Below are 27,998 nucleotides of genomic sequence, written 5' to 3'. Positions count from 1 at the left end.
GCAGGCCTCAGAGTGCGCGGGGGTGTCACCACAGAGTTTATTATATATACACGCGCTATACATGCAGGGGACACACGGCAGCGACGGGCCCTGCCCGCGCCCCCCGCCCTGAGGAGGCTCCACGGGCCGGGCCAGGCCGCTCCCTAGGGGACAGCCGGTGGGTGACACGGTGATGTCAATAAACACCGGGGGGTGACTCGGTGATGTCAATAAACACCACACCGCCGCGTCCCACAGAAAAGATGGCCCTCAGCACGCAGAAGGCACTTGGGTGATGCAGCACCTCGGCTCCTGGGGCTACTTCAGCCAGCTCCAGTCAAAACTCTGCAAAGAGGAGCAAAAAAAAAACAACTGAGCACAGCGTCTGGCTGCCAGATGTGTGTCTGGCTTGATGAAAAATCAGAAACTGCCCTCGGAAAGGATGCTCCCAGGAGTTAACACAGTGCAGTACAGCACAGGAGCCCTGTGAGTCCACTCCAGTTTGGAGATGAAGGGATTCCCCAAAGGATTTCCCTCCTCTCTCCTCTGAGCAAAGAGAGAGCTGGGATTGGTCAGCTGGAGAGGAGAAGCTTTGGGGTGACCTCACTGTGGCCTTGCAGGGCCTGAAGAGGCTACAGGAAAGATGCAAAGAGACTATGGCCATCGGCCTGGAGTGCCAAGACAAGGGGGAATGGCTTCCCACTGCCAGAGGGCAGGGCTAGGTGGGATTTTGGGAAGAAATATGTGTCCATGCACACTGGCACAGGGTGCCCTGAGAAGCTGGGGCTGCCCCTGAATCCCTGAAGTGTCCATGGCCAGGCTGGATGGAGCTTGGAGCAGCCTTTTCCTATTCAAGGAGTTCTCCATGTCCCCAGGGCACCCCGGGGTGTCCCCCGAAAGCCAGGTCCTGGCAGATGCACCAGCACTTACCATCAAGCTGTTCTGCTCCTGCCTCACCTCCTGCAGAATGCTGCTGAAGAGCTCCAGGTAATTCACATTCTCCCGGATCATGTCAGAAAAATTCTCCCTGCAGGAAGGAAAAGAAGCCCTAAAGGGGATGGATTTCAAGCAGCACCAAAAGTGACACCCCCATCAAAAGGTGCTGCTGTACTTGGGGAGGAAAAAAAAAAAAAATAAAACCAAACAAACAAACAAAAAAAACCCAAACAAGTGATTTGTAGTTTGTGCAGAGGTAGGTGACACAAAAACCTGCCTGGAGGAGGCAGGACAAAGGGGAATGGCTTCACACTGACAGAACATAATTAAAATTGTTAACAAAGCAAAGAGCAAAACCCCCTCAGCTCCACACAGCTCAGCATGGACTGAGGGAGAGGGGCCCCAAGAACCAGATGCAGGCCCAAGGAGGAACAACAGGACATGCAATAAATGGTGGCACAGGCCTTCAGCAGGGCATGCAGCACCTGGAACCGGCTCAGAAACAGAGAGCAGAGATCTCTGAACAGACAGTTCAACCACATCCCTGACTCTGTAGAGCTTTAGTGACACACAAACTCCTGCAACTGCTCTGGGAAGGATAGAGCCCTGAGATAGTGAGCTCCCTGCAGCTCATTCACATCCTCTGATAAAATCCCTTCGCCCAGGATTTCTCCCTGGGAAGCTGAGAGGCCTCAGAGAAAAGGAAAACAATTCCTATCTCATTTGCTTCTCCTGTGCTGTGCTCACATGAGGAATGAGTTTGGAGATTGTTTCATTGGTTTCATGTGAATTGTTTTGACTTATTGGCCAATTATGGCCAAGCTGTGTTGGACTCTGGAGAGTCACGGGTTTTCATTATGAGCTTTTCAGCCTTCTGTAAGTATCCTTCCTGTACTCTTTAGTATAATTTAGTATAGCACTGTTTAATATATTATCATAAAATAACAAATTAGCCTTCTGAGAGCATGGAGTCAGATTCATCACCGCTCCCTGCCATGGGGCACCCCACAAACACAATACACACCCATCTTCAGGAGCTGCCAGCGAGGACAGAGGGTGAGGAGCTGTGTTCCCTGAGGAGCTCTGGGGGAGCCACGTGGCTGCTGCAGTTGAGGCTGTCCCTTCCAGGCTAGAGCTGACCAGGGATCGAGAGGAGCTCTGAGTCTGCAAAAAGGAATTGAGGAGAATTTCGGCTTCAATGCTACACAGGCAAGATTTGGGATTGCACATCAGCACTGCTGGTAACACACACACACACCTGGGAACCAGGAGATGGCTTCAGGTACTGTAATTAATGCAAAAAGAGTACTCTTTAACACTTTAACCAGGAAAGCACCTATTTAGCTTCTGCTTTTACCATCTCAGACTGCCTTTCTCTGCAGGAAAAAAAAATACAACCGTGGTGTGGCAGTCAGCCCTTCTTGCTGAGTTTACTTCCTGGCTCGTGCACTGGAAGCAGTGCAAACAAATAACCCAACAGCTACTCACACAAGCAATTTTCAGCAAATGCCAGATCTCCCTTTGTCTTTTTCCCTGCATCTGCATCACTGAGTTGTCAGCTTCCTTGATGTTGTTTAGAGCCACTTCAATCTCGGGGAGCAGGTCAATGATCTTCTGCTTGCAGCCCAAGAGCTTGCTAGAATAAAAACCAAACACAAAGTCACTTCCCAGCACATTCTGGCAAAACCAAAAGCCCCACCTTGAGATTCAAGAAAAATGGAAAATTGGGATACTTATAATTAATATTAATATAAAAATTAAATTAAAATATACAAATTAATATATATATAAAATTAATATACAAATCCTGTGGTATCTTCTCAACTCTGTAACACTGCTACATTTTTCCTTTGAATTTGAAGTTTTTTTTTTCTTTTGAATTTTTGAAGGAACTTTTTTTTTAATTCTTTTCCTTTGAGGATTTGAATTTCAACTTCCAACTGGCAGAATTTGCCTCATTTTAAAGTGAACTCTTGGATGCTAACAGTCATGTTTTTAAAAATTAAGTGGAAACTCAACACAGAGGAGCAGAATTAATGCTATGAGAAATGTGAATGGAGCTTTTTGGGCTCTGACCTCCATGGTTCTCCCTATCTTTTCCTACTACAAAGCTCCAAATGCTTCAGGCTGGATTTGTTTGGGGTTTTTGCCTGCATAAAGTACCTGAGGTGGCCAAAGAGCTCCTTGAGGACTCGGTCCTGGCTCTGCACCGTCTGCACAATGATCTTCACCATGTCTGTGCTGTCACTGTAGGCATGATCTGGAAGGGCCAGCAACCACCACGTTAGTAAACCCTAACAGTATTCCCTGGCTTTCAGTTCAGAACAATTAATCACGGGGTACAAGTGTGAAACACTCTTTAAATCATCTTCTTCCATACCTGGAGGTCGTGCCTTTAATTGCTTGTACAGGTCTATGGCTCTCTGTTCCCTTTAAAAAGAAGAATACGATTCAGGCAAGTGCCAACAGCCAGCTGACTCAAAAAAAAACCACTGCAGTGAAGGGATGCCTTTCTGAACTCAGACCCCTGTCCTTCTCCCCTTCTCCTACAGCGGGGACACAGCCACGGCCTTTGGAGCACAGGGATGCTCTTTCTGAGATGGATTCCAACACTTTCCCCAAAGCTGTCTCTCTTTTTCTCCAGCTATGCAATTTCTTCTCAGAAAACCACACCAAGTGGAGCTTATTTTCAGTTTCAGATCTTGCCGTGGCTCAGCTGTGTTTTCTTTCCCCTCTATCCTTCATTATCTGATTTCAGTTTTGAAACTGTGACTGCACAACTGCCTGAGAAATTCTTGTTCCTGCTCTGCATTTTTTGCCTGAATTTTGGTGAAATTCTGTAAATGGAAGGAGACAGCTGCATCACAAGCAAGACAACTGTGCTTCTCTTCTTCCCATTAAATAAACATTACTTCTTTCAAGTATTTCAAAAACAGTCACACTGAAAACTTCCAGCCTTGAACAAAATCCTTCCTGCTCTAAATCCCAGTCTGTCAGAAACTGGAGGAGTTTCCCAGCCCTGATCCTGGTCTGCAGTGGTGGAATTGCTTAAAAATAATGTCTAAGGAGGCACGATCCTGATTAGTTTGAGATGCTGCTGCAGGACGTGGCTTCTCCTTTGCACCACTTCCTCCCCTGTGCCCCAGTTCTGCTGCAACTACACAGATGAAAAGCAACTTTGCAAAGAGGCAGGGGGGAGAACATGCCAGGAGCAGGCACATTTTCTCCCTGAACAGTCAGAGTTGTTCTGAAGAGCTCTTACTAACAGATTTAATGGCTGTTCAATCCCTCTCTTTTGGAACTGCCACTCGTGCTCTCAGCAGCAGCCCAGTAACTGCTTCCCATGTCTTCTCAAGATCAGAAATACCACTTGGCTCTTTCACATTTTAATACTTTCCAAAAGAAAAAAAATCAACTTTCCAAATATCCAAGTACCCACGAGATATTTACCCTTGATTTGAAAATACTGAAGGTATTTAACAGGATTTTACAATGATCACGAAGTTTTCTCAATCAACAGTAAGAAAGTCACTCCTCTCCAACACAAAAGGAAATCCCCAGTTGAGACCAAGATTTATCTCAGTCCTGGGCTCTTGTAAGATGAGGTTTCACAGTTCAGTGACAGGGAAGTGTCCCACAAGTGGTGGGATCTTTCCTTTCACAAGCAAAATTATCTCAAATCAACCATACACTACTCTGTACTTGTGGTCAGCATTTCAAAATCGCTGAGAGAACCAGCTACAGAGGGGAAAACTCCCCTGAGACACAGAAATACACAAGAGCCAATTCTATGCAGTGAGAATGAGAAGGCCAGGGCTTACAGGCTCTCCATGACCTCTCCCTGGCGCCTTGCATACGGGCTCTTCTGCAGCTCCACAATCTCCGTGTGCAGAGCCATGATCTGCTCATCCAGGTAGCCAATATCTTCAGCCTGAGGTGAAATGTGGGCACACATCAGACTCAAGGAGAGAAATCAAGGAGACAAAGACCCCCCAGAACACTCGTTTGGATAATGGGCTGACCCGCAGAGTTTAGGAGACAAAAAAGCTCTTTGGCACAGCGCTGCTACAATAATTGAGGTTTTTGTTCTCAGAGCATGGCATCACCTACAACCAAACCTCTGACAGACAACACTGGCTGAGAAAAATCAGTTTCTGCATAAATCATCTCTCTGTGTCTCTGGACTGCCTCCTGGACAGACTCAGATATCCCTGTGAATAAACATTTTCCATCCCCGATAAGGGGCAGGGCAGGTGGAATAACAGAACATAATTCTGATGGTCTGCCAAGTAAGTATTGGATGAGGTTCCTGCTTGTCTGGAAAAAGCCAGAGACAATTCAATTCAATTACTCTGCTAGAAGCAGCCACCTTTTCATCCATTCTTTAGATAATAAAAAAAGAGATGACTCTCATTTAAAACTGATTTGCATATTGACTTGCAGCCTGCCAGTGATTCCTGTCTGTACTCCTCAGTGAAATCCTGCAATTTTGAAATTGCTGCATAGCACATGACTGGTTTTCAGCTTCAGTGGGAATTTCTGTGAGCAGCAGATCCAGCAGGAAGACTCCTGATCCAGAGCAACACCATTTCTTTTGGGCAACAAGTAACAACTCTCTGCGTTCCACTTTCATTTTCAGAGAGCTGAAAATCTGGTGACTTTTGTTGTTTTTCTCCAAATCCATTCAAACAACGTGGTGACAGGACTCTGTGTCTTTTTTAATGCACCTGCAATGGTATTCCCCTTCCCACAGCAGGCAGGATATGAAACACTGAAGGGACACAGCAGTGGCACATATGACACACTAAATTCTTGTCACAGTCTTCTTCACACAGAGATAATGCAGCTTCTTTAACATCCCCTACCTGTGCACACTGAGAGGCTTTCTCTTCCATTTCCTTCCAGGCTTTGAGCATCTTCTCTGAAGCTTAAGAAAAAAGAGGTGCTGACTTATAAAAAGATATTAAGACACCAAAATAAAGCAAGACCTGGACTTCATCTATATTGGTGTAATTTGAACACAAGGAACATGATGCTGAATCTCCCAGCAGGAGCCACGACACAGAGATCACAGAGACAGCAAAGCTGCAACTCTGTGCTCAGCCTTAACTTACACACAAACCCTTAGGCAGGATTTCACTGCTTGCAATCACTGGCCTAAAACAACTCTGAGTCTTCAAACTCACCATTAAGCTCAACAACTGCCACTTCTGATTGAACACAGACTGTCCAAACCCAGCTCACAGTGTCTTTCCATTTCCCATCATCATCCTTCAGCCCAGTCATCATTTTTGACTCAGGTTGCATTTTTTAGCCATATGTATTCAAACTGCAAGTAAATCTTGCTGCTCTCTCTTGAACACTATTTGCTTTTGGGACATGAAACTGTAGCTGGTGCTCTTTAAACCCATCTCTCATCCTGACAAATGGTTTCTGCTGATAACGAGCACAGCAGCTCATTAGCACTGTCAGCAAGTGCAGCAGCTCCTGCCCAGTCAGAACTCCAAATGAATCAAACTCTGAATGAATAAATAGCAAATATTTACATCACCAGTACCATTAATGATCCTGTTTTCTATTCTCAGTGGAGAACGGCTGACCACCTGTCTCATTGTCACTGGAGGTCTCCAAAAACATTCTGGGTTTTATCCTCCTGCCAAACTCTTCTCCTGCACCTCCCCTAGCTAAAATACACCCATAAAGATGCTGAGCTCCTTTACAGGATCACAGGAGGCACCCAGACAAGTGTTCCCCACTACCTACATATGCCATAAGCCATCTGGTCACTGTATCTCTCCAGGTCGAGGCGAATGCTCTGGTGGAAGAATTCCAGCTTTGCTTTCAGCTGCTGGGATGCTGACACCATGTTGTTCTTCATTTTGATCAGGTTGGCGTTGTACCGGAGGAGGCTGAGCCTAACAGATGGAGCAAGGACAGCAGACATGAGCTGGAAAGCCTACCTGGGCTTCAAAAAGAGGAAATTCTCCTACTCTCAGGGTGAGTCAGCATTGGCACCAGCTGCCCAGAGAGGTCGTGGAGTTTCCACCCTCAGAAATATATGAGAGCTGTCTGGATGTGGTTCTTTTTGAGCATGGATTGGGCTGGAGGACTTCCAGAGGTCCCCATCTGTCAGGTCATGCCCTTTTCTGACCCAGAGATGGGCAACTGAGAGGTGTCTTAAAAACTTTTACTCCATTTTCAGTCTCATGTGAAGGGTGAGACAATACAGATGTTATAATTCACACCAGCACAATCAGAATCCAACCACTTCCTAATTACATTACAAGTGTTTCTTGGCCTATCAGCTTTAGCCACACCATGCTGTAAATGCCTTAAAGGCAATTATCTAAAACTGCCCCTCCTGGGTCCCGCTACAATGCATCTTTCACAGCTCTATTTCTCCAAAGTATCCAGTCTTTTTTACAAGGCAGTACTTAGAAACTTGTTTCTGGTTCCATTTCTCTCTCCACGATGTCTGTCCTGTTCTGTGACACTTCTAAGTCAGCATTTCTTATCTCAAGGTTAGCATACAAATGCACACACTGTGTGAGCCTTCTGTTAAGCTTTGAAAATTCTCTACAAATCCATTTCCCACACCCGTTAACCTCAGCCACGCTGTGAGCCTCTGAGTATATTCAAGTGTATTTTGGTTGTGATCAATGTCAGGCATTGCCCAGCACAATTCCTGGAGTGGAATAAGCTCCCAGCCCAAATATGTTTTATAACGTAAAGGCACAGAACAGCAGAGGGCTGTAAAACTTCAGGGAACAAAACTCCCCGAGACGCACGATTCCAGGCAAACAGACCTCGTGCTGGCATAGCACTGCTCCCTCTGAGTGGGTGACAACTCACATGGCAGCTCTCTGTCCCTGGAAGAGCCTGCTGTAATCCTCCTTCAGCCCAATGACGTAGTGAACCGCTTCTGCCCACACCTTGCGCAGCTGCGGGATCGGCAGCTGGATTTTGCTGTCCGGCACTGAACACAGGAGAAACACACTGCAGTGACAACATCCCTGATTCCTGCTTCAGGTGCCTAGGCAGCCAGGGAAGTTCTGCTCCATTCCTAGGTGATGCTGCTGAAGCATGTATGAGCTTTTCATGTCACAGCTCCCCAGGTATGTGACAACCTGTGACGGAGCAGGTTAAACCCTGTGGGGGGTTTTGGCCAAAAAACTCTAAAGCCCAAGGTAGCAAATTTAGTTGCTCCATTCAGCACTGATACTGGTCACTGTCCTGATCTGTTTCATCTGAAAATGTCTTCAAACGCTTTGTAGGTTTCCTCTCAGATTTCCTGATGTGGATGTTTAAGGGGAAAAGGTCTCCTGACAGAGATGGGAGCTGTCAGTACACTGGATTATCAATAACATGGTGTAAAAAGCCTTTGCTCCAAGAGATTCGGTACAATGGTGTCATGCTGTGAGATTCACCAGAATAAAACAGCCCAGAACACAGAAAAACCTGAGTGACACTGGAAGATGAGGAAAACCAGTGGAGATAGGCCAAAGAAAATTAAGTTACTGAACAGTAACTGCGTGTCACAAGGCACTGTCTTTACATGCAGTATCCCAGCAGACACCTCCTGTCCCCTGACGCTACTTTTCTTTCATAGAGGTACACAGGGTCATTCATACAGATGCAGATTTATGATAAATAAACCTTCAGAGAGAGATCTGTTAGGTTGTGCAGTGACTGCTGTCATCTCAGGAGACAAGCAGAGAAGCAGCTTCCATACACAGCCTAAACTGGTGATGCCAGGGCTCTGCCATCAGGACACGAGTGAAGCTGCTTCAGGTTCTTACATGATTCTCTTTGAATCAGACAGAGCCCTTCAAGACAACACACAGGGGTTTATAAAGCAGATTTCATTTCATTTTGCATGAGAACAGCACACTCACCAATGTAGTTGACACGGTCAGACAGACTCCGAGAAGCAAAGGGGCCGTCATAGACAGTTTTGCTTTTATCAAACAAGTAGACCATGTAGCTGTCCCAGCCCCTCTGGGAAGAAAACAGAAGAGAATATCAGCAAGAGAAACCCCAAGCAGCTTCTACTAACCCAGTACATCATGAACTAATTGTTGTGGGCACTCTCTCTTACCAAGTGCCTTTAAAAACTTATTTTGATAGATCCCACAGGAAGACAGAACTCTTTGCTAGCAATTAATTAAATATCTAGGCAGAGTACAATGACAGAACCATGCTTACATTACCCAATAAAAGATCTTTAGAGTTACTACATTTACAGAGCAAACTGTCTCCTGTGGGAAAAGATTTAGGCCATTTACCTTCCCTAAGATTTTAAATTCTCTGAGAATGTGGAGGACACGAACAGACTCCTTCTTACCACGCCATCAATAACACACTGGGAGGCAGGTTTCCGAGGGTCCAGGCAAATCCCTGTTTCCAACAGCAGCTCCTGATTTCCTGTGCTTATGCCAGTCTCAAACTCAATACGATTCTGAAGGGAATGAAGGCTTTCCTCAGGATGCAAAAGGAAGGACACAATCTTGGCAGAGGTCATGTTTAGGATGTGTACTATCTGTAAAAACAGGACAAGTAGATTACAAATCCTTGGGTATCAAAGAAAAAGGCACACAAGCCTGGGATGGAGCACAGAGCAGAATGAGAGCATAATTTGGTTTTAATAACCACAATTATCAGTTCAGGAGTAAAGCTCAGATAAAAAACTCAAAGCCTGGGCCTGTAACTTTTAATGTCAGAGAAATCAACAATCCAACACACTAAGACCTTTTACAAACCCTGCTGCAGCTTAATTACACCAAAAGAATTGAGACAAAATTATCCTCCTGTTTCTACACAGGCTTGCCTTGGCTAGTCTGACTCCAGCAAAGCTCAAGTAACTGTTTGAAGGGGAAAAATCAGTTCTACTACACTGCACCTCTGTTCTACTACAGGCATTACTACAGCATATGAATACACGCAGAGGTCACAGCATCAACAGGGAAGTCTGGGAAAACTGTTATTACCAAATATTAAACCTTATTTGATCCTGGTGAGCCCTTTCCAAAATAACAAACAGTAATACAGGGTCATCCTTCTACTCCAAATGTAAAGCTAGAGATTAATATTACAGGAGTTGTTTTGTCTTCTGGTATGTACTGGACACACTGTGCACGCACTCACTTCCTGACACCAGGAAGAACAATTCCTCCTCAGCCTGGATGATGCCAGGATCACAGCTGTGCTACTGAACACTCTCTGTCCTCTGGGATGCTTTCAGAAGGCCTTTACAGCCAGTAACAGCCGCCACTCACCTTCAGATTCAGTATGTGATCCATTATCAGGAAACACCTCGGACGCCCGCTCTCAGGGTCTGAACCTCCACCCCTCTGCTGTGGATCCCAATTCAGCATCAGCTGCAACCAGCTTTCCATGGGCTCTACAATCAAACTAAAGCAGAAGGGCTGTAAGAAACAGGAGGCCTTCACCAGGGTGAAGCAGCCCAGCTTCCTGGGCCTCTCCTTTGTGCACTATTCAATAGGCTCTGACCATCTTTGTGGGCAACGGGCACCGGAGAGCCCAAAGTACCAAAAAAAGAGCCACTGGCTATCCCTTAAGAGCAAACAGCTGCTTGCCAGGAGCTTGAAACACCCTGGAGAAAGAAGGAGGAGCTCTCAAGCTCGGGTAAAGGAGGAAGAGCCCTCAGTTTAGAAGACAAGAACTGTCCCCTGGTGTGGGGGGATAGAATAGAGATGGTATAGAAAATAATCCTACCCCAAAGAGCTGCAGCTGGGCCAATAATCAAAAATGAGGAGAAGGCCTAACTTCAACAGGCCACAGCTGTAACTAATAAGAACCACAGGAGCTATAAAAGAGTGGGATGGTGTGTTAAGAGGGCATGCCCTGAAGCAGGAAGGGAACTGGAGTCAGTCGGTTACCTGGTGAGAGAGGAAGGGTGTGCTCAGGGGAGCTGCTCACCAGAAAACACCGAATAGGTATGAAACTTTTGTAAGAAAGAGATGATAGTATAAAATTCCTGTTAAATATATGCATAGATGACAACACCCTAGGATGAGGACACACGTACCTGCAGAGGCTATGAGGCTGCGGCAGGTGGGTGCTGAAGTGAACCTCCCCGTCCATCTCCTCAGAGGCAAAGATGTGCTTTGGGTCCTTCTTCTTGATCTTCTCGTGCCTGGGAAATAAAATCCTTTGTGTATATGCTGAGGAGTGTTACTTTTGTAAGGGAGGAACTGAAGACAGCAAAAAGGGGTCAGCGTCCAGCAGCTTTAGAAAACAAACTCATCTTTCAGGACAAAGATGCCGTTTTCAATCCACCCAGAACATCTCCGTGTGGAAGAGAGGAGCCCTTCCAATAAACTCTGCCTCTGGAAAGATTCACCTCTTCTTTTGTTCTAACACAAACCCAAGTTTCCTATTTTTCTCTGTTTCAGAACCACCCTTTTCAAAACCAAGAAAAACACACACTCCAGGCACAGCAAGACAAGCAGAAACCTCCATGTGCAGCAGGTTAAAGTCTTTCAGCACAGGTTTAAGCGTTAGCACTTCCAAGAACCTCTTCCAGAATTCGTGTCTTACCAGGCAAATGGCTGTAGATTATGTAAGAAAGGTCTAAATCCTGCAATGCATTCAAACACCATTGTCCCAAAGCTCCAGTAATCAACAGTAACTGAGTAGGATTTGTTCTCAAAGAGTTCTGGAGCCTAAAAACGATCATAAAAAGACACTTTGACTGTGGTGTTTCCTTGCATTTCTGCAGAGACAAAGCTGCATCCAGGTTTGGCTCCCTGAGAGGGGACACCCTTGGGACAGGTCCCCAGGATCTCCATTTTTGGAGGTTTCAGCCCTTGGCAGTGCCAAGCCACAGCTGCCCTGCCTCAGTGCTGGTGACACCAAAAAGAGTCTTACCAGATATTGCAATGTTCCAACAAATGAAGTGCACAAACTCCCTTGATCCAGATCCTTTGCATATCCCAGGTCTATTATTTTGTGAACAATCTGCGAACAGTTTAAACAGTTCATCAGAAGAGCAAATGCTGAGGGGAAAAAAACCACCAAACAACCCAAAATCTGCTCAGCGACAGCCACAGAATACTCTCAAGAGGAAAGCCAGAGTGGAAATCCTGGAGAAAGTCCATGGCAAAGCTTCAGCAATGGTGTTAAAGCTTTTAGTAAATGCACAGTTCAGTTTTCAGTCCAGTTCAATGTGACAACTTCCAGAAATGACAGTGGAAACACACTGACCACCTGACTTACCTTCCCACCTTCATCCTGAAGAACAATATTTTCAGGCTTTAAATCTCTGTGTATAATTCTGTTCTCATGCAAATACTGGATACCAGACCCTGGAAGACACGTGTTTGATTTAACAGGAAATAAAATCCACATTGATTAAATGTAAATCTGATAAAAACTTAATATTGGGGGGGCAAATTCCCAGCCTTCCATGATTTACCACTGCTCATTTCTACATTCAACAGCTTCCAAACTTGTGTTTCTTCTCCTCTGCATTTTCACATCTTTGCAAAGACATGCCAAAGACACTCAACTTACTATGAAAAAAAAAACCCCAAAACATTCTGGAAGGGGAACAAGGAAAACAAAAACAACCCAAAACATTTTGGAAGGGGAACAAGGATAAAGCAAGCAGAGTTGCTTTTTATTTCAGGGATTCAGCTGGAAGCCCTCTTGAGCACTGAAAGGACAGAAGTCCAGGCCAGTACTCTGAAATACCTTCTCATGCCAAAACTAGCTCTTCCTATAAGCAGTGACAGGTTATCTGTTAGAGAATTAAGAAAACAAGGAGCTTTCCTGGAAAAGCTTTTTCCTAGAGAAACCCAGGCATTGCCCTTTATCAGACAGCTCTTCCTTCCCATGGTGTCCAAAAAAACCAGGTACTTCCCAAGGGCGTGATTTTTTTAATACCCTGTTCATTTCAGTTCCCTTTTCATGGTCAGCTGAAAAATGAAAATGCCACTACACTTGAAAAAGAAACAAACAAAAAAAACCAAACAAAAAGAAAACATTAACTACATACCAATGTCACTAAGCAGAGAAAGGATTTGACTTTCCTTCAACCCACAGCAGTTTTCTGGTTTGTTCAGCAGCTACAAAAAAGCAAAAGATGTTCAGACCCACACTTGCAGCAGTTAACAGCAAAAACCAACATTCTCCATCTCCTTTTCAAGCTACCCAGCAAACAGCACAGCTCAGGGACACTCCAGCTGCATGGGGCAGTTGATTTTGAGCAACAAAATCATGGCCAAGAAGAAAACAACTCCAACAAAATGAAAATTCAGAAAGAAAAGGGGTAGGAGACAAAGGCAGGGCTGCAGGCAAGGAAGGCTCCCCCTCAGCACTGTCTTGATGAGCTGTCAATAAAAGCAGCTTCAGCAATTTCTGACTTTTACTGCACTCAAGACTTTCAGAGATGACTGAGATGCTTCAGCCCTCATGATGGATTCACAAGGAATTAATAATGAAAGGAAACACAAAGGATGCCAAACAAGAGAAAGATTTAAAGAACATAATCAGAAATAAAAAATGAAACACAAAGGATGCCAAACAAGAGAAAGATTTAAAGAACATAATCAGAAATAAAAAATATTATTTTTTTTTAAAGCAGTACAGAACATCACATGGAATGAAGCATGTTACTTCCTAAATTGTTTCAGCATCTACGCCACACCTAAGGATTCATCAGAAATGAAGTGACCAAACACTGCATTGCAAGTAGAGCTAACTCCTCAGCCAGGGTCTCTGATCTACCTTCAGGGAGTCTCCAAACTTTTACTGCAATACTACAACAGCCAGATGTCTCTGGGACCGTGGCCAGGTGCCTGTGCCTGCAACCCCCAAAAGCTTTTTCATATATTCCCCTTCTTTTACTGTGACTTAAACCTTAAAAGTGTCTCTTGGACTGTTTCTAACAACTCAAAACCATATAATGAGATGGGATTACTGCATTCACCAGCTGCTCACCTTCCCCAGGGCTGTTTAACACCAGTAACAAAAACTACAGAAAAATTAGTTTCCTGATCACAAAGATGAGGTGATTTCTAAGCAAATCCTGACAGGGAATTTGCTGCTTCACTCCTCTGGAAATTGCTGCTTCCTCAATCCAGCTGTAATGGAAAGGGAGCACAAACTCTACCAGGTCACCAAGCCGCTGCCTGGGAAACTACTGAGAGGCTCTTTTACTTCTGGGTGTTGCCAGTGCGCAGATTGGCAGTTCCCAGTTCAGCAGGAACAGCAAAGCTTCAGAATCCCTGGAGGTCCCAAGCAGAAACAGGCTCATTCCCTGTGCTCAGAGTAAGGTAACACTGGACACATGTGAATCCACACCAGTCAGACTCTCAACAGACGGAGACACAGCAGCAAAGCCAAATCTGCTGGGTGTCAGCAGCTGCACTAATGCTAAAGCAGCTCCACGAAAGGACACACCAGGATAAAAGAGTATCTGCCCTTGGCTTGTCCTCTGGTTTCACAAACACAAGCCTTGTTTCCCACACGTGGTTTTTTCCCACTCTACATTAACTTCCTCACACCTGTACCTGATGCCTCAGGTTTCAGCTTTTCTATTTTTCAGATTCTGTGCTGCTTTAGTGTGTGGGTCTGAGCTTCACATTAGGGGATGGTGAGCTCTCTGCACAGAGCAGGGAGACAAAACAATTCCTGCTCCAGCTGGGCACCAAGGACAAATGATCCAAATCTCAGCCCAAGAGCACAAACAATGTGGGCTGAAGAGAGAAAAACAAGCAGGATGGGACTGCATGGGCTGGAGCTGGAACTGGACAATGAACTCCAGAACTGATCAAAGTGAGAGACCCTGTGACCGGTCGTGCATTTTGTGACCATTTTGGTTCACCTTGGGTGCAGCCCTGGCTGGGCTCTTGTGCTGCCCAAGGTGCATCCACTGAGGAAATCCTTTTAATAAATCCCTCCTTTAACTGTCTGGCCTCTGTTCCAAGTCAGCCTTCTCAAGGTGTCATAGCCAAAAAGAGCAGCTCCACAGAGCAGCCCCGGTGCCAGGAGCAGCACTGCCACGCTCTGGTTGGGGTATTTGGCTGTTACTGAAAGCAAAGCAGGCGTTACCTTGCGCAGGTCGCCCCCCGAGCAATACTCCATGGCCAGGAGAGGAACGCCGTTAACCAGGAAGTTCATCTCCTCCGGAACCTCACAGGCTCTGACCACGTTGGGATGGTTCAGCCTAAGCACACAGAGAGCTGCATGAGAACTCTCTTGGGAGAATGAGACAACAGCAATCACGGTTTATGTTCCAGGGCCGGCTTCTGTTCCCCACAGGAGTCCTTGCTCACTCATCAGCTGGTACCTACCAGTACCAATGCATAAAATCCACACCTTGGGAATACACACACCAGTGATGAGCAGAAATGATGTCTCAAAGCCAAGGGACAGGACTTTGATGCCGGGGATCCAGACTCCAGTTGTGAATTCTTGCGCAGTCCTGGCAGTGTCATTACCTGTGTGTGTGTGCATGAGTACGTAGGAACAGATTCCCCCTGGCCCAAGCATTTCACAAGAACCCCTTAACACATGTGTAACTGCACCAGGCAGGTGAAAGCCTCATTCACAGGGAAAAACTAACTCCAGCAGCTGAATTCAAACAGCTGCCTCCTGAACGCCTTTAATACGTGCTACTCTTGGGAACAAGTGACATATCCAGAAGGAAATGAATGTGAATTATTTATCTCTACATCTTCTGAAGCCTCTGGACGCAAATGCAAGAGCAGCTTATTAACTCAGTGGTTGTTTTCAGCAACCAAATCCGACAGCACCAAGCCTTGACTTACAAATTCACGTTGCCTGCAAGTGGTTTCCATGTCATGGCACACAGTGAGCAGGTGAGGGTAAAAAGGCAACAGCAGGAGCTCAGAAAAGCCCTGAACAGCAGGGTCACTGCAGGCCTCGGGGAGGACAACTCGGAGCATCCCTGCTCCCACCAGTGGGACAGAGGATTTCTTGCTCCAGCATCTTTCTCTCTCAGCATCAATTCCGTGAGACCCAAACACCCAGAGGCAGCCCCCACATCCATGAGACCAAAGCTGTCCAGCCCTGTTTCACCTGCTGGAGAGGGAGGGTGGGCAGCACAGAGCATGGACTTTCTCACGAGGAAGTGTAAGGAGAATTTATTCTTTACATTCGGCAGCGTAACAGAAAAAAAAGCAATTCCAGGATCCCTTGGTTGCTAAATCAAAAACAAAAGTACCGCAGGGTATGGGAACATGTGGGTGTTCCCAAATCACAACATCAAAACTCAGCCCACAGGGTGGTGTGAGAGGCATTTCAGATGAGTGAACAGCCCAGGCAGCACAACAGGGCAGGGGGCTTGGGGGTGGCCAGCTCCCAGGCCAAGGCAGGAGCTGGGGCATGGGATGAGAGATAAGCAGCACAGGCGTGCCAGGTGACAATGGGGCCGAACCCCGGCTGTCCCCACTCCCGAGCTGGTTCAGCAGCCGAGGCACCAGCTGTCCCACAACACGGTCCCATCTCCCCAGCCGGTCCGGGGCTTTCTCCCCGCACTCCCCTCGCCCGGCCAGTGCACGGACTGCCCCCGGCGGTCCCCTCTCCCTGTCCGTCCGGTGCCGCCGTGCCTGGCCGTGCCGGCCGGCCGCACTCACTTCTTCATGATGTCGATCTCGTGACACCAGCGGTCCTTGTTCTTGACGCTGAGCTCCAGCCGGCACGACTTGATGGCCACGCGGTCGCCCGAGTCCTGCGGGACACAGCGCCGTCAGCCGCCCCGGCCCGGCCGTGCCCTCCCCGCCGCCCGGCCCGGCCCCACCTGGTGCTGGTACAGGCACACGTTGCCGAAGCCGCCGGTGCCCAGGCGCTCGCGCATCTCCCAGGGCCCGCAGCCGCCGGCCGGGTGCCCGCGCAGCGCCGCCCCGGCGGGGGCCCGCTCGCCGGCGGCGGGCGCGGGGGGGCCGCCCCGCTCCATGGCTCGGCCGCTCGCTCCGGCGCTCCGCCTTTATTGCCGCGTCACCGCCCGGCGCCGCCCGCGCCCGCCCGGGGCCGCCGCCGGCAGCGCCGCCTCAGTCGCGGAGGGAGAAGTCGAAGGGCTCGAAGTCGCGGCGGAAGGCGCGGGCCTGCGCCGCCTCCTCGGGCCGCTGGGCGGCGCACTGCCGCCAGTCCGCGCGCTGCGGCTGCGCCAGCAGCGCCTCGCTCGCCAGCACCTCCCTGCAACGACAGCGCCGCGACGTCACCGCGCCGCCGCCGTGACGTCACCGCGGCGTCGCCGTGACGTTATCGAGTTGTCACCGTGACGTCACGGCGGGGCGCGGGGCCGGCACGCACCTGCCGAACTGCAGCGGGAAGCGGCCGCGGATGCGGTGGAACAGCTTCTCCCCCGTGTCCAGCTCCACGTAGAAGTACGGCGCGCCCGGCTGAGCCACCTGCGGCACGGGAACCACGGAACCAGAGTCAGTCCGGCTGGAAAACACCTCCCACACCTGCAAGTCCAGCCTAGGAGCCGTCACCAGCTCGTTCACCGCACCACGGCACTAACTGCCACGCCGGTCTGTACCACAAACACCTCCAGGGCTGGCGACTCCACCACCTCCCCGGGCAGCCCCACCAATGTCCTCCCTGGGCAGCCCCATCCTAATCACCCTTCTGAGCTACCAGGGGACAGCAGACCCTCTTCCCAGCCAGTCCAGGGGCTGGGGACACAGCTGTGCCCATGCCATGGTCCTCTCTCCTGAGAGGAAACTTGGAAAAATAACCTCACAAACTGCCTGAGGTCAGTGCCTGAGCTCAAACAATACCTTCCATGGGAGGCAGGAGCAGTGGCACTTCCTGCTGGGATCACCTATGATATTTTGTGGTTTAATTTGGCCACGAGTGACTAAATGAGCAGCAGGCAGGTCTGGTCATTCCTGACCTCATCCAGGTCACCCCAGCCTAATACAACACATTCCTGGAGGACAAGGCCACGCTCACATTTCTCAGCTGAGAAATCATCTGTTGTTCATGGGAACTTCTCCCAGAGCAGAATCCTGGCACATCCCCAGATGAAGTCCATGAGATTCTGCCTCCAACAGCTTGACCCCACCCCACAGAGTGACCTCAGAGGGGAAGAGCAGCTTGGGCAGGACTGGGGGAAGTGAAGAGGTGAAATCTGGCCCCGTACTTGTGCGATATCCGAGTGCTCTGGGATTTCCAACAGTTCAATCTGCTGCTCCTGTGCTTGGGTGATAAAGGCCTCCTTGATGTCTTCAGAAGTGCAGAGGTCCAGAGGGACAGGAATGACCTGCAGAGGGAGGACATTTCCATCAAAGACGACGAGACAATCCGTTTGCAGAAAGCCGTCAGTGCATCACTGGAGCTCCTGGCTCCTCAGTACAGCTCAGCCTCATCACACAAGACAGGTGAGCACCCATCTCTACAGGCTTAAACTTATGAGAGTTGTTTTTTTTCCTGTAGGAGCTGGACAGAGAGCTGAAAACTCCAAGCTTGAAAGTTCTCAGCGCTGCCCTCTCCTTTGTCATCTCTGTGGTAGTTCTGATACAGCTCTGATACACTTACAGACCTGCCACACACAGCAACCACCACGATAAACCCCAAAATGGCTCTTTCAGTTCATCTGGAGTTCATATTCAGGTGACACCCAAACCATACCTGTAGCTGCAGATGCTGACTCCTGTAGTTTCTTTCAAACAAGACATATCTCTTCCCCTTGCTCCTGAAAAATTCCTTCAGGGCAGCCTTGTACTTGGTGACTTCTTCCAGCACCTCTGAAGACAAGTCCACCACTGACTGATAGTGCCCAATGGGCAAAATCAGGACGTGGTCAGGTGACAAACCCCCTTTGGCCAGGGCAAGGTAGCACTAGAGTGAAACAACACACACCAGTTACTCACTGTGCTGTAGGGATTTATTCTGACTACTCATTCTGAGTAGCCTCAGGAACAGGAGAGTCTTCTATGTTGCTTCTCAGGGATAGTTTATTAACCATTTTCTTTGAATTTATTTTGATACTGAATTTATTAATCACTAGAGGAATTAGAAAGAGACAAAGAGACTGCCAAAGGACAAAAACAAAATAGTATCTTTTGAATGCCAGAGGAATGCCTTGCCTGCAGGGAAGCTGCTGAGTGAACTCCACCACTGAGGCAGCAATTTCTTATTCGGACACAAAAATCCATTTAAAATTTTAAACTAAGCCTGTGAAGAAACCTGTCCCTGTAAGTGGATTATGCTATACAGGAGCAGTAACTTTGAGCAAAGCGTATAAAACAATCATGGACTGAGCTTCAAAGTCAACATTTTGAAGCACATCCTGGAGACACCTTCTTTTTCATCTCTATAGAACAGAACTGTAAGCAGCCATCCCAGACAGAGCTGCCACTGGTGCATCCTGCTGCCAAAGCAGGTTCCAGCTTTCTTCCAGCTGGAAAAGTTTTGCCAGATGGTAAGAGAGGGCTGGCACAGCAAAAAGTGTTCTGGCACTGCAATCCAGCTCTGCTGCTGGAACAAAACTGGGCCATGCTTCACTTTTTAAGAGTTTATGTGTTTGTAGAAGAGATGCAAAGGAACTGAAAGCAAACCCAAAAGCCAGCTGCAAATAAAGTTTGTTTTAAACTTAAAATTGGAGATTTGTATTTTGTTTGGCCATGTCTTAGCACGATTCTGACCTAGCAAAGCCCATGCTGCAGGTACTTACATGCGTGCCAATACTGACAACCAAGTGCTTCTCCACCTCCGGGCTGGCCAGGCAGAACCAGCAGGGCCCCGTGGGCTGAGCTTTGTTGGGAAAGAAAACAAGGATTAGCAGAAGGGATATTTGTCAGAACACATATATCCTGGTATTTCCCAGCCACCCTTCCCAGTCTATGAAGTGCTTCAGGTGTCAGAAACACACAGCTCTAGCCAGGGACATTCCAGCAAGAAAGGAGGGGGTGGCAGTGAGACCCTGCTGCCTGCCATTCTCCTGGAATGAAGCAGGAGTTTAGTAGTTCCAGGAGTTAGTAGTTGCAGCTCACTGATAAGAAATCACCAGCAAATGTAAGCAAACAAATCAAAATTAGGTTAAATTACTGCACAGGTAAAGACAAGGGCAGATGCTGTCAAACACACTTGTCAGCTCTGGCGTATCCATCACACCCAAAACACCTGGATTCACCCAAACTGTGATACCTGAGCTGAGCTTTTTGGAAGTGTCTGCTTCAGAGGGTGAATGCCATCAGCCCAACCTCAACCACCACAGACCCAAAGAGCTTTGAAAGTATGCTTCTGTCACCTTCTGTCACCTGCTGAAGCCTATCTTCCCTCAGAAACAAGGGACCCTTCCTCCTCCTGCCCTCCCCCAGCAGCTGGCAGTGACAGAGCTCTCTGGCCAGCTGACACCTACAGCTCGACAGCTTGAGGAACAACTTGGAGTGATGTGGTGCATCCAAAGCCTCGAGGGAAGAGCTCAGGAAAAATGCATCCTCACACTTACGGGGTTTCTTGGCTTGCTTAGGCTGGGAGTCCCCTCTCTCTTTCCCATCTGAGGGACGTTTCTTTCCCTGATGCTTGTTCAAGTCAAAGAAAAACTGACAGGCCGGTTCTTCCTGCTTAGGAAATGAAAAGTGAACAGGATGTTCAGTTAGAACTGATCACAGAAAGTGACAGGAGATAGATTTGATTTGATTTTTCCTGAAGACCTGTGATTTTTCTGAGGTTTTTCCTGATGCTTTTGAAAAGCATCAACATCACAGAATCTCTGAGGCTGGAGAATCCCTGCCAGCCCATGGAGTCCCAGCTGTGCCCAGTGCCCACCTTGTCCCCAGCCCAGAGCACTGAGTGCCACCTCCAGCCCTTCCTGGGACACCTCCAGGCATGGGCACTGCAAAGCTCCCTGGGCAGCCCCTGCCAAGGCCTGAGCACCCTTTCAAGGAAGAAATGCCTTCTGAATACCCTGGAACAGGATGACCTGTCCTCCTAGTAATGCAGCAGACTTTGTCTGCTTCAGTGAGGGAAAAACTTCAGGGAGAGCTGCCCCAAATGATTATGCTCTCCTATTCAGCCTTATGCTGAACATGCAGAATTGCCTGCTTTTATGGATTATTCAAATCTTTTCATTTGCCAGCCAGTGCCAAAAAAATGGCTTTATTTCTTAGAGATGTAATGTGTCACAGATTTGCCCGAGGTTGAAAACATTTGAGTGAGTTACCCCATCCAGCCAAATGCCATTAGAAGGCTTTAATACTGAAGAGGAAAAACTCTTGTCCCCATATTTCTTATAGTCTTTTTTTAAGAAGTGAAAGGCCACAATAAGTTCTCCCTGGAGCCTTCTCTTCTCCAGGCTGAACCCCCCCAGCTCCCCCAGCCTGTCCCCAGGGCACTTTTGGACAGAGATATCCCAAAGGGAAAGCCAAGCAGCGCTGTGAGCACAGAGAGTGAAGCAGGAAGGCACAGGGGGAGGAGCACAGGGCAGTACCTCTGCAGAGAGCGGGGCTTTGCTCTTGGGAGCCTCCTTCCTCAGCTTCCGGTAGGGATTTTCCGTGACGTCCTGAGGCTGCTTCACCAGCTCTGCAGGGTCCATGGAGCTCATGGGCACGATGCTGAAGGCATAGAGGTACTGCAACAAACACAGGCAATCAGGGACAAGCAGCTCCCGCCACAGCTGCACCTCTGAGGAGATCATTTATGAACTAAGACACCCCAGAACAGTCCCACACTCCTCAGCACATCAGTGTTTGTGGAAAAACACACCCCTGTGGTTGTGATATTTTGTGAAAATCCCTTTGCTAGGATTTTCTTCTCTTGAGAAGCTGAGAAGGCCTCAGCTTCAAGTGTAAACTTGAAGTGTAAATTTGTTATCTGCTGCTGTGGAATGCAGCAGGTGCTTTCTCCATTGGTCAATGTGGGATGTTTCTACTTGGTGGCCAATCCAGGAGGCAGCAGCTCTTGGACTCTCTGGGAGTGACAGAATTTTGTTATTTATTTTTTTCTATTCTTGTTTCACCTTCTGATGAATTTTTCTCTCTGTTCTTTGTAGTATAGTTATAGTGTGGTCTTTTTTAATGTAATATGTATCATAATATAATAAACCAGCTTCTGAAATGGAGTCAAGATCTCTCCTTCCCTTCACCAAGTCTAGGCTGCCCAGAAGACCCACGGCAATAAATGGTGACCCCAAATGTGGCAATACACCCCCTGTGCCAGTGTATCACCCAGGAGTTTATGCAGTGCATCCTTGATCCCTGCCTGTTTCCAGGCCTTCCTTCTGGCCTTTTTTGTTACCAGGCCTGGATCCTGTGCATCCTTAACTACCAAGCAATATTCCTTAACTTTCTTAGGGGGAGAAGAGAGACAGGTTAAAAACCTCATGCCAGAAGTTTGTTATTTTCAGTGGTTTGTGCCTCAGAACACCACGTGCAGCCCCTACCCCTCTGACTTAACAGGCAAGTGGTACCTATTACTCAAGTGAGACAGATACCTCCACTTCAGCCAAGCTTTTAAGTGCCTGGTGTTGTCCTCTCACTGCCCCATTATTGTACTTGAGAAAAGAAGAATGATTCAAGGGTGTCAGTACCTTTTTCTTGCTCGTATTGCCAACATCAGCAAGGGCAATAAACCTGGTGACGTGCTGTGGGGTCTCCTGTAGCACCATGTGATTCCTGTAAGGAAGCAACACCTGGCTGTACTGGCACATAAAAGTATTGGAAGGACAGTGAGAGAACCCCTGTCTGCCATGAAGATACTCAGACAGCACACCAACCCTCCTGTGTTCCTTAAAAACTGAAGCCTTACTTGAAAATAAACAAAATTTCACATGATTTTACAAACCTGTAAGGAAGTCTTTCGTAATAGGCCTTCTCCAGGGCAGCAAAATGGTACCTTGGTTTGAGACTCGCAGCTAGATCTGATACTAACTTGGAGCCACACTTCTTGGTATCTATTTCTCCCTACAAAACACAAACCAAGCTTTATTTAAACCTCTCCAAGAGCAGGGAAAAGAAAGGTTTAATCTACTTCTCTGTACACTTGAGTACATTCCCAGAAGATTCATGCCAAGGGAAGTCAAACATAGAATGACACGTTAAACAACTACAGAGAATGCCCATGGGAACTTCTGAGATCTCAGTTTTCTTTCTGAGCCAGAAAATCCCAACAAATCTTTCTCTACAACCCCCAAGGGCAGCAGGGCTGGTGAGGGAAGGTTCCTCGTGCATTTAAACTGAGGATTGTATCTCTTTTTGGATGTTGGAAAAAACTGAGAGAAAGCAAAAAATATTCTTTTGCCACGTGTGTGACCTTGCTGTCCAGACAGGTTTCAAATCATCTGAAAATCACTTAACACAATAAAATTGGACACAAACAAAACAACACCCTAAAAATCCAGTCTGAGGAAGAACCAGACCACCTGACTGATATGTGAGGAAATAAACACCAAAACACGTTAAAAAAGCAGCAGGGACAGATAAAATGCCCTGAAGTCTCACAAAACCCCCTCCTTTCAGTCTTCTCTGAAGAACCAGAACATCTGCTCTCCCTGTTTTTACTCCCAGCTTTCTCAAGCACTTTCTCAAGCACTTGGAGAGGGTCTGACTGATGCTTAAGGAAATAAACACCAAAACACTTAAAAAGAGACAGGGACAGATAAAATGCCCTGAAGTCTCACAAAACCCCCTCCTTTCAGTCCTTCTTCTCTGAAGAATCAGAAAACCAGAACATTTGCTCTCCCTGTTTTTACTCCCAGCCTTCTCAAGCTCTTGGAGAGGGTCTGACTGATGCTTAAGGAAATAAACATCAAAACACTTTAAAAAAATGGCAGGGACAGATAAAATACCCTGAAGTCTCACAAATTCTCCTCCCTTCAGTCCTTCTTCTCTGAAGAACCAGAAGATCTGCTCTCCCTGTTTTTACTCCCAGCTTTCTCAAGCACTTGGAGAGGGTCTGACTGATACTTAAGGAAATAAACACCAGAACACTTAAAAAGTGGCAGGGACAGATAAAATGCCCTGAAGTCTCACAAATTCTCCTCCCTTCAGTCCTTCTTCTCTGAAGAACCAGAACATCTGCTCTCCCTGTTTTTACTCCCAGCCTTCTCAAGCACTTGGAGAGGGTGAACACAACTTGGAGAGGAAGCAGAGAGGCACGGCTTTACGAAACCCCAGGAACAGAACACTCACGGCGCTGTTGGCGTACGTCCCCACGTCTCTGGGCCAGGGGGAGGTCAGCAGTATATCCACACCCCTGAAGCTGGGGGCCGACAGCAGGGAGGTTTTCAGCTCGGCCACGTCCTTGGCGCTGAAGCAGTGGGCGGGCGCCGGCTGCTGCTGCGCCTCGGCGCCGCTCAGGTAGGCGATCTGCAGCCCCGAGCAGCCGCTGTACACGCCCCTGCGGCCTGCGGGACACACACGCAGCCCTGAGGATGCCAGGGTCCCCTGGGAGGGACAGCAGCAGCGCTGGCTCGCTGTCGCTGCGGCCATCCTCACAGGCAGCTCCTCTGCTGAGCCCCCTGTCACTCGGTGCAAAGCCGAGCCTGCCCACGGCCGGGCTCTTCAGACAAGCCCTGTGCTGGTCGCTGTTATTGGGGAGGTTTTGAGATTGTGATAGAAAGGGTTTTATTTTAATTTGGCTGTTTAAGGAGGAGTCAGAGGGTTTTGGTCGTTGTTTTTAAGGTTGTTTATTAATTGTTATTTCGTCTGGCTTTGTTGAGGTTTGTTTAGTAGGTTAGTTTGAGGCACACCGTTCGCTTAAGAGGTTGGTGTTGTTTTTTACACTCTAAGTTATGTATTTGATAGTTATTATTATGTTTTAATACTTATTATTTATGTTAGACAGTGACTTTTTACTTCAGACTAAAGTGCTAACATCACTGAAATTATGGAGGCTAGCAAGAGGAAGAAAAAAGGGCAGGGTATGCCTTGATTGTTCCATTTTGGAGCTTCAGATTCTCAGGTACAAAGTCTCAAACTCTTGTGTATAAAATCTTAACATTTTTCTCTTTATTCTGTGATCATTACTACTGCGTTATCTAAACCTGTGTGACATTTCATTCTTCATATAAAGTTGGTAACTGGTTCCATGGGTCAAACTCAAAGCCACAGGGGTCTTTGGCTGCACGCCAGGGTCTCTGACCCCCCTGGCCAGGGTTTGGATCATCCAGGAACGTCAGAGAGACCTCCTGGGTTAGACAAAGTGCCTCTACTTTGTTATATTTTTGGCCTGGTGGCAATTCTGGAAAGAATTTGGTTTTTCCTTTTAGCTTTACTACATTTCACTTGTTACCTCTGCTACTGCAGTACAGCCACAGAGCAAAATCTGATTCAAACCTTCTCCTACAGGGACAGGCATGCTCTGGGAATCTTATTCCCGTGCTCTGGGATTAAGACAGGCATGCTATAAGAAGAACAAATAAGGCAATTGACTGAACAAATAATTGCTGACATAAAGAAAATTGAGAAAAAATAGAAAGGTAAAGAGTGTTGGAGTAGAAGAGCCTGGAATAAAATTGAATGAATATCTGAGTCAAAGAGAAGAAGGCTCAATTGAAGGAGAAGCAGGAGTGGAAGGACAATATTATACCACATGATTTCTTACACATAGCTAAATGCAAGAAGTTTAGCATAACTTCTCCTAAACCAAATACAAATTTGTTATTACAGAAATGGTTTGGAGTTACTGCTGATTTGCTGAGCTGTGAATTTAGAAAACGAACAATTCTGAAGAAAAATATATCCTTGTTTAAAAGCAGTATTACATTTAGAAATCTATCAATTTAGATAAAGCAAAAAAACAGCTGAAGTAGTTTCAACAGAAGAATAAAAATGTAAAAAATTTCAGAACATTCCCTTTCATCTTTTTTATTTGACCAACAAACAGAAGTGTCTTTTAGTTGTACAACCTTATTTCTAAGTAGTGACCTGCAGGAAGATAAAGCAAGGGACAAACCCCAACAATGGTGCATTTCTTCATGAAATGGAACCCATTTCTATTTCAAAAGAATCACTGCTACCTAATAATTCAAAGGACTGTGGTAACATCCTGCTCTGTTACAAATTACTTCAAAAAAGAGGCTCTTGCTCTTTACTCCTTCTGCTCAGCAAGTGCAGTATCAAAGAAATGAAAAGAAAAAAAAAAACAAAAGAAGAAAGCAGGGTTTGCTTTCCTATTTTACACAGATTGTACTGACGTCAAGCCCAGCTCCAGTCTGAACCACGAGAGAAAAAAATGCCACTGACAACTCCCAGAAAAAGGAAAGTGTTGAAGTGGGAAGGTGAGAGAACGTTGACGAGAGCCCCAGCAGGCACAGAGAGCTCCCCAAAATTCCCCAAATTCCCTGCAGCCTTACCCAGGTAGGTGATGTTCTCAGCCAACTCACAGCCGCTCACGTCCGGGAAGTAGCTCAGGGTGTCCGGGTTGTTAGCACCGAGCACGTAGGTTGGGATTGGAGCTGAGGGAGAAAACCTCGTGCACTCAGTGGGCTTTAATCCCAGCACCCAGCCCCCACTGCCCAGCAAAGCCCATCCAGTCAGAGCCTCCGGCACACTCTGGGAGCAGCAGCACAGGAAACCTTCCTGCAGAGTGAATCCCCAGCCTGGAGCTGCCACAGCTGCAGGAGGGGAACGAGCTCTGCTCCCCCCTCATCACCCTCCCCTGCCTGCGTGAGATCAGCTCCGAGGTGATGCACAGCCCTACGGCCAGGGGTGTTCCACACACACCCACCCTTCCCTCCTGTGGGGGGTTTTCCTGCTGGAGTATAGCTGATTTAACACCGCAGTGCCGAGCTATGCTCCCGCATTCCAGCCCCCGGGTGACACCGCCCTCCCTCCTTACCTTTCTTGGCCCCCGTGCGGTACTCGGCCCATTCTGCCTCCGAAGTAGAGCCAAAGAAATTCCCGACACACAAAAGCATCTAAAAACACCGGATAAAGCAGGAGTTGCCATTTCACCACAGACGGGACACACACACAAAGGCTTCGCACCACTTCAGCAGCATTTGGTTTGCTGAAGTGAAAAGATTCCTCTGCGTTTATCTGCGTTAAACGCAACATCAACGGGTTTAAAAGAACAGCCAGCTGCTCTCCCGCCTCCTGTGCGCAGATCACGGCTCCTCCCAATCCTGTTTGCTGCTGGACAGGGAGCGCTGAGGGGCTGCAAACGCCTTCTCACACCGAGCAGAACCCGAGCGCATCTCCCGCACGGGAACCCCCGCCCGGGCCGGCTCCGGCCTCGGCCGTGTGGGGACGGGAACGGGAACCCCGCGGGAACGGCACCACGCGCACCTCCCCGCACAAGCTCCACAAGCCCCACAAGCCTTACGTCGAAGCGGCCGCTCTTGGCCTGGATGGCGCGGACCCGCCCGAAGATCGCCTCCAGCCGCCCCTCCACGTCGCCGCACGCCAGCCTGCGGGACACCGCGCGGTAAGAGCGGCCGACACGGCACGGTCCGGTCCGGCCCCACCGCAACCTCATCCCCTGTCCCGCCCCGTTCTCATCCCGCCCCGTGCCGGGCCACTCACACGCGCAGCGGCGCCGCCGCCATCACGAAGATGCTCGACCCGAACCTCCCGCCACTTCCGGGTGCGCCGCCCAAAGCGCTCCGCCGCTTCCGGGTGCGCCGCCCAGAGCGCTCCGCCGGCTGCCGGTGGGCGGTGCCCGAAGCCTGACAAAAGGAGCCGGAATCGCCGGGAAGTTCAAATCGCGGTGTCCGCAGGAATCGCGGATATTCCCAATGCGTGGTGTCTTCATCCTGGTGTGTTGGTGCTCCAGTCAGTGCTGGCACTAAACATGGAAAACCCGCGAAGAAGAAGAAGAGGTGATCGGGTAGGAGAGGGGTCGTTGTCTCAGAAGTGAAATAATCGCTGCAGGTGATTATTTACACTGCTAAATTATTATAATGTTCATTATATGTGTTAATACTACATTTCGGTATGTATTTATAATAAATATATTTATATAAAATACTGTGTTTCGATATGTATTTGTAATTATTACGCTGAGCTGTACCAAAACAAGCACTTCATCAGGCTGTAAACAACAGCCAAGCTCTCCTGTATTTGACACCTTTTATAACATTTTATTATAACAATGCCTTATAAATAAACGATACCTTATAAATAGCTTTTAAAGGGGATTTCTAAATT

General features: G+C 47.8%; 1 protein-coding gene across 4 annotated transcripts; it reads right to left on the bottom strand.

Annotated features, from left to right (window-relative positions):
• Window positions 1-13: 13 nt before the first annotated feature.
• On the bottom strand, window positions 14-27,519 carry CHUK (component of inhibitor of nuclear factor kappa B kinase complex). Of its 4 annotated transcripts, XR_005257360.1 has the most exons (22): window positions 16,703-17,006; window positions 16,539-16,633; window positions 14,992-15,106; window positions 12,935-13,004; window positions 12,154-12,242; window positions 11,806-11,895; window positions 11,476-11,600; window positions 10,964-11,071; window positions 10,191-10,326; window positions 9,260-9,454; window positions 8,811-8,913; window positions 7,768-7,891; window positions 6,679-6,830; window positions 5,781-5,842; window positions 4,737-4,846; window positions 3,296-3,345; window positions 3,079-3,175; window positions 2,404-2,551; window positions 1,940-2,079; window positions 910-1,006; window positions 206-324; window positions 14-174 (listed from the first exon to the last, which is right to left on the bottom strand). XR_005257360.1 is itself a non-coding variant. In XM_038140634.1 (21 exons), exons 1-21 carry the CDS (start codon window positions 16,856-16,858, stop codon window positions 298-300), a joined length of 2,289 nt encoding a protein of 762 aa, XP_037996562.1. In that variant the 5' UTR covers window positions 16,859-17,006; the 3' UTR covers window positions 19-297. The 4 variants fall into 4 exon arrangements, 1 of the variants encoding a protein (XP_037996562.1); XM_038140634.1 differs by having other exon boundaries at window positions 19-324; XR_005257361.1 differs by lacking the exons at window positions 14-174; window positions 206-324; window positions 910-1,006; ... (15 more) ...; window positions 12,935-13,004; window positions 14,992-15,106 and adding exons at window positions 17,215-17,312; window positions 18,050-18,169; window positions 18,538-18,747; ... (8 more) ...; window positions 27,175-27,259; window positions 27,375-27,519 and having other exon boundaries at window positions 16,031-16,633; window positions 16,703-17,097.
• Between the last annotated feature and the right edge of the window lie 479 nt (window positions 27,520-27,998).

Source organism: Motacilla alba, chromosome 6 (assembly GCF_015832195.1).
Source record: "Motacilla alba alba isolate MOTALB_02 chromosome 6, Motacilla_alba_V1.0_pri, whole genome shotgun sequence".
Lineage (NCBI taxonomy): Eukaryota > Metazoa > Chordata > Aves > Passeriformes > Motacillidae > Motacilla > Motacilla alba.
The sequence above is the reverse complement of the archived record's forward strand: the minus strand, read 5'-3'. Positions and strand labels throughout refer to the sequence as shown.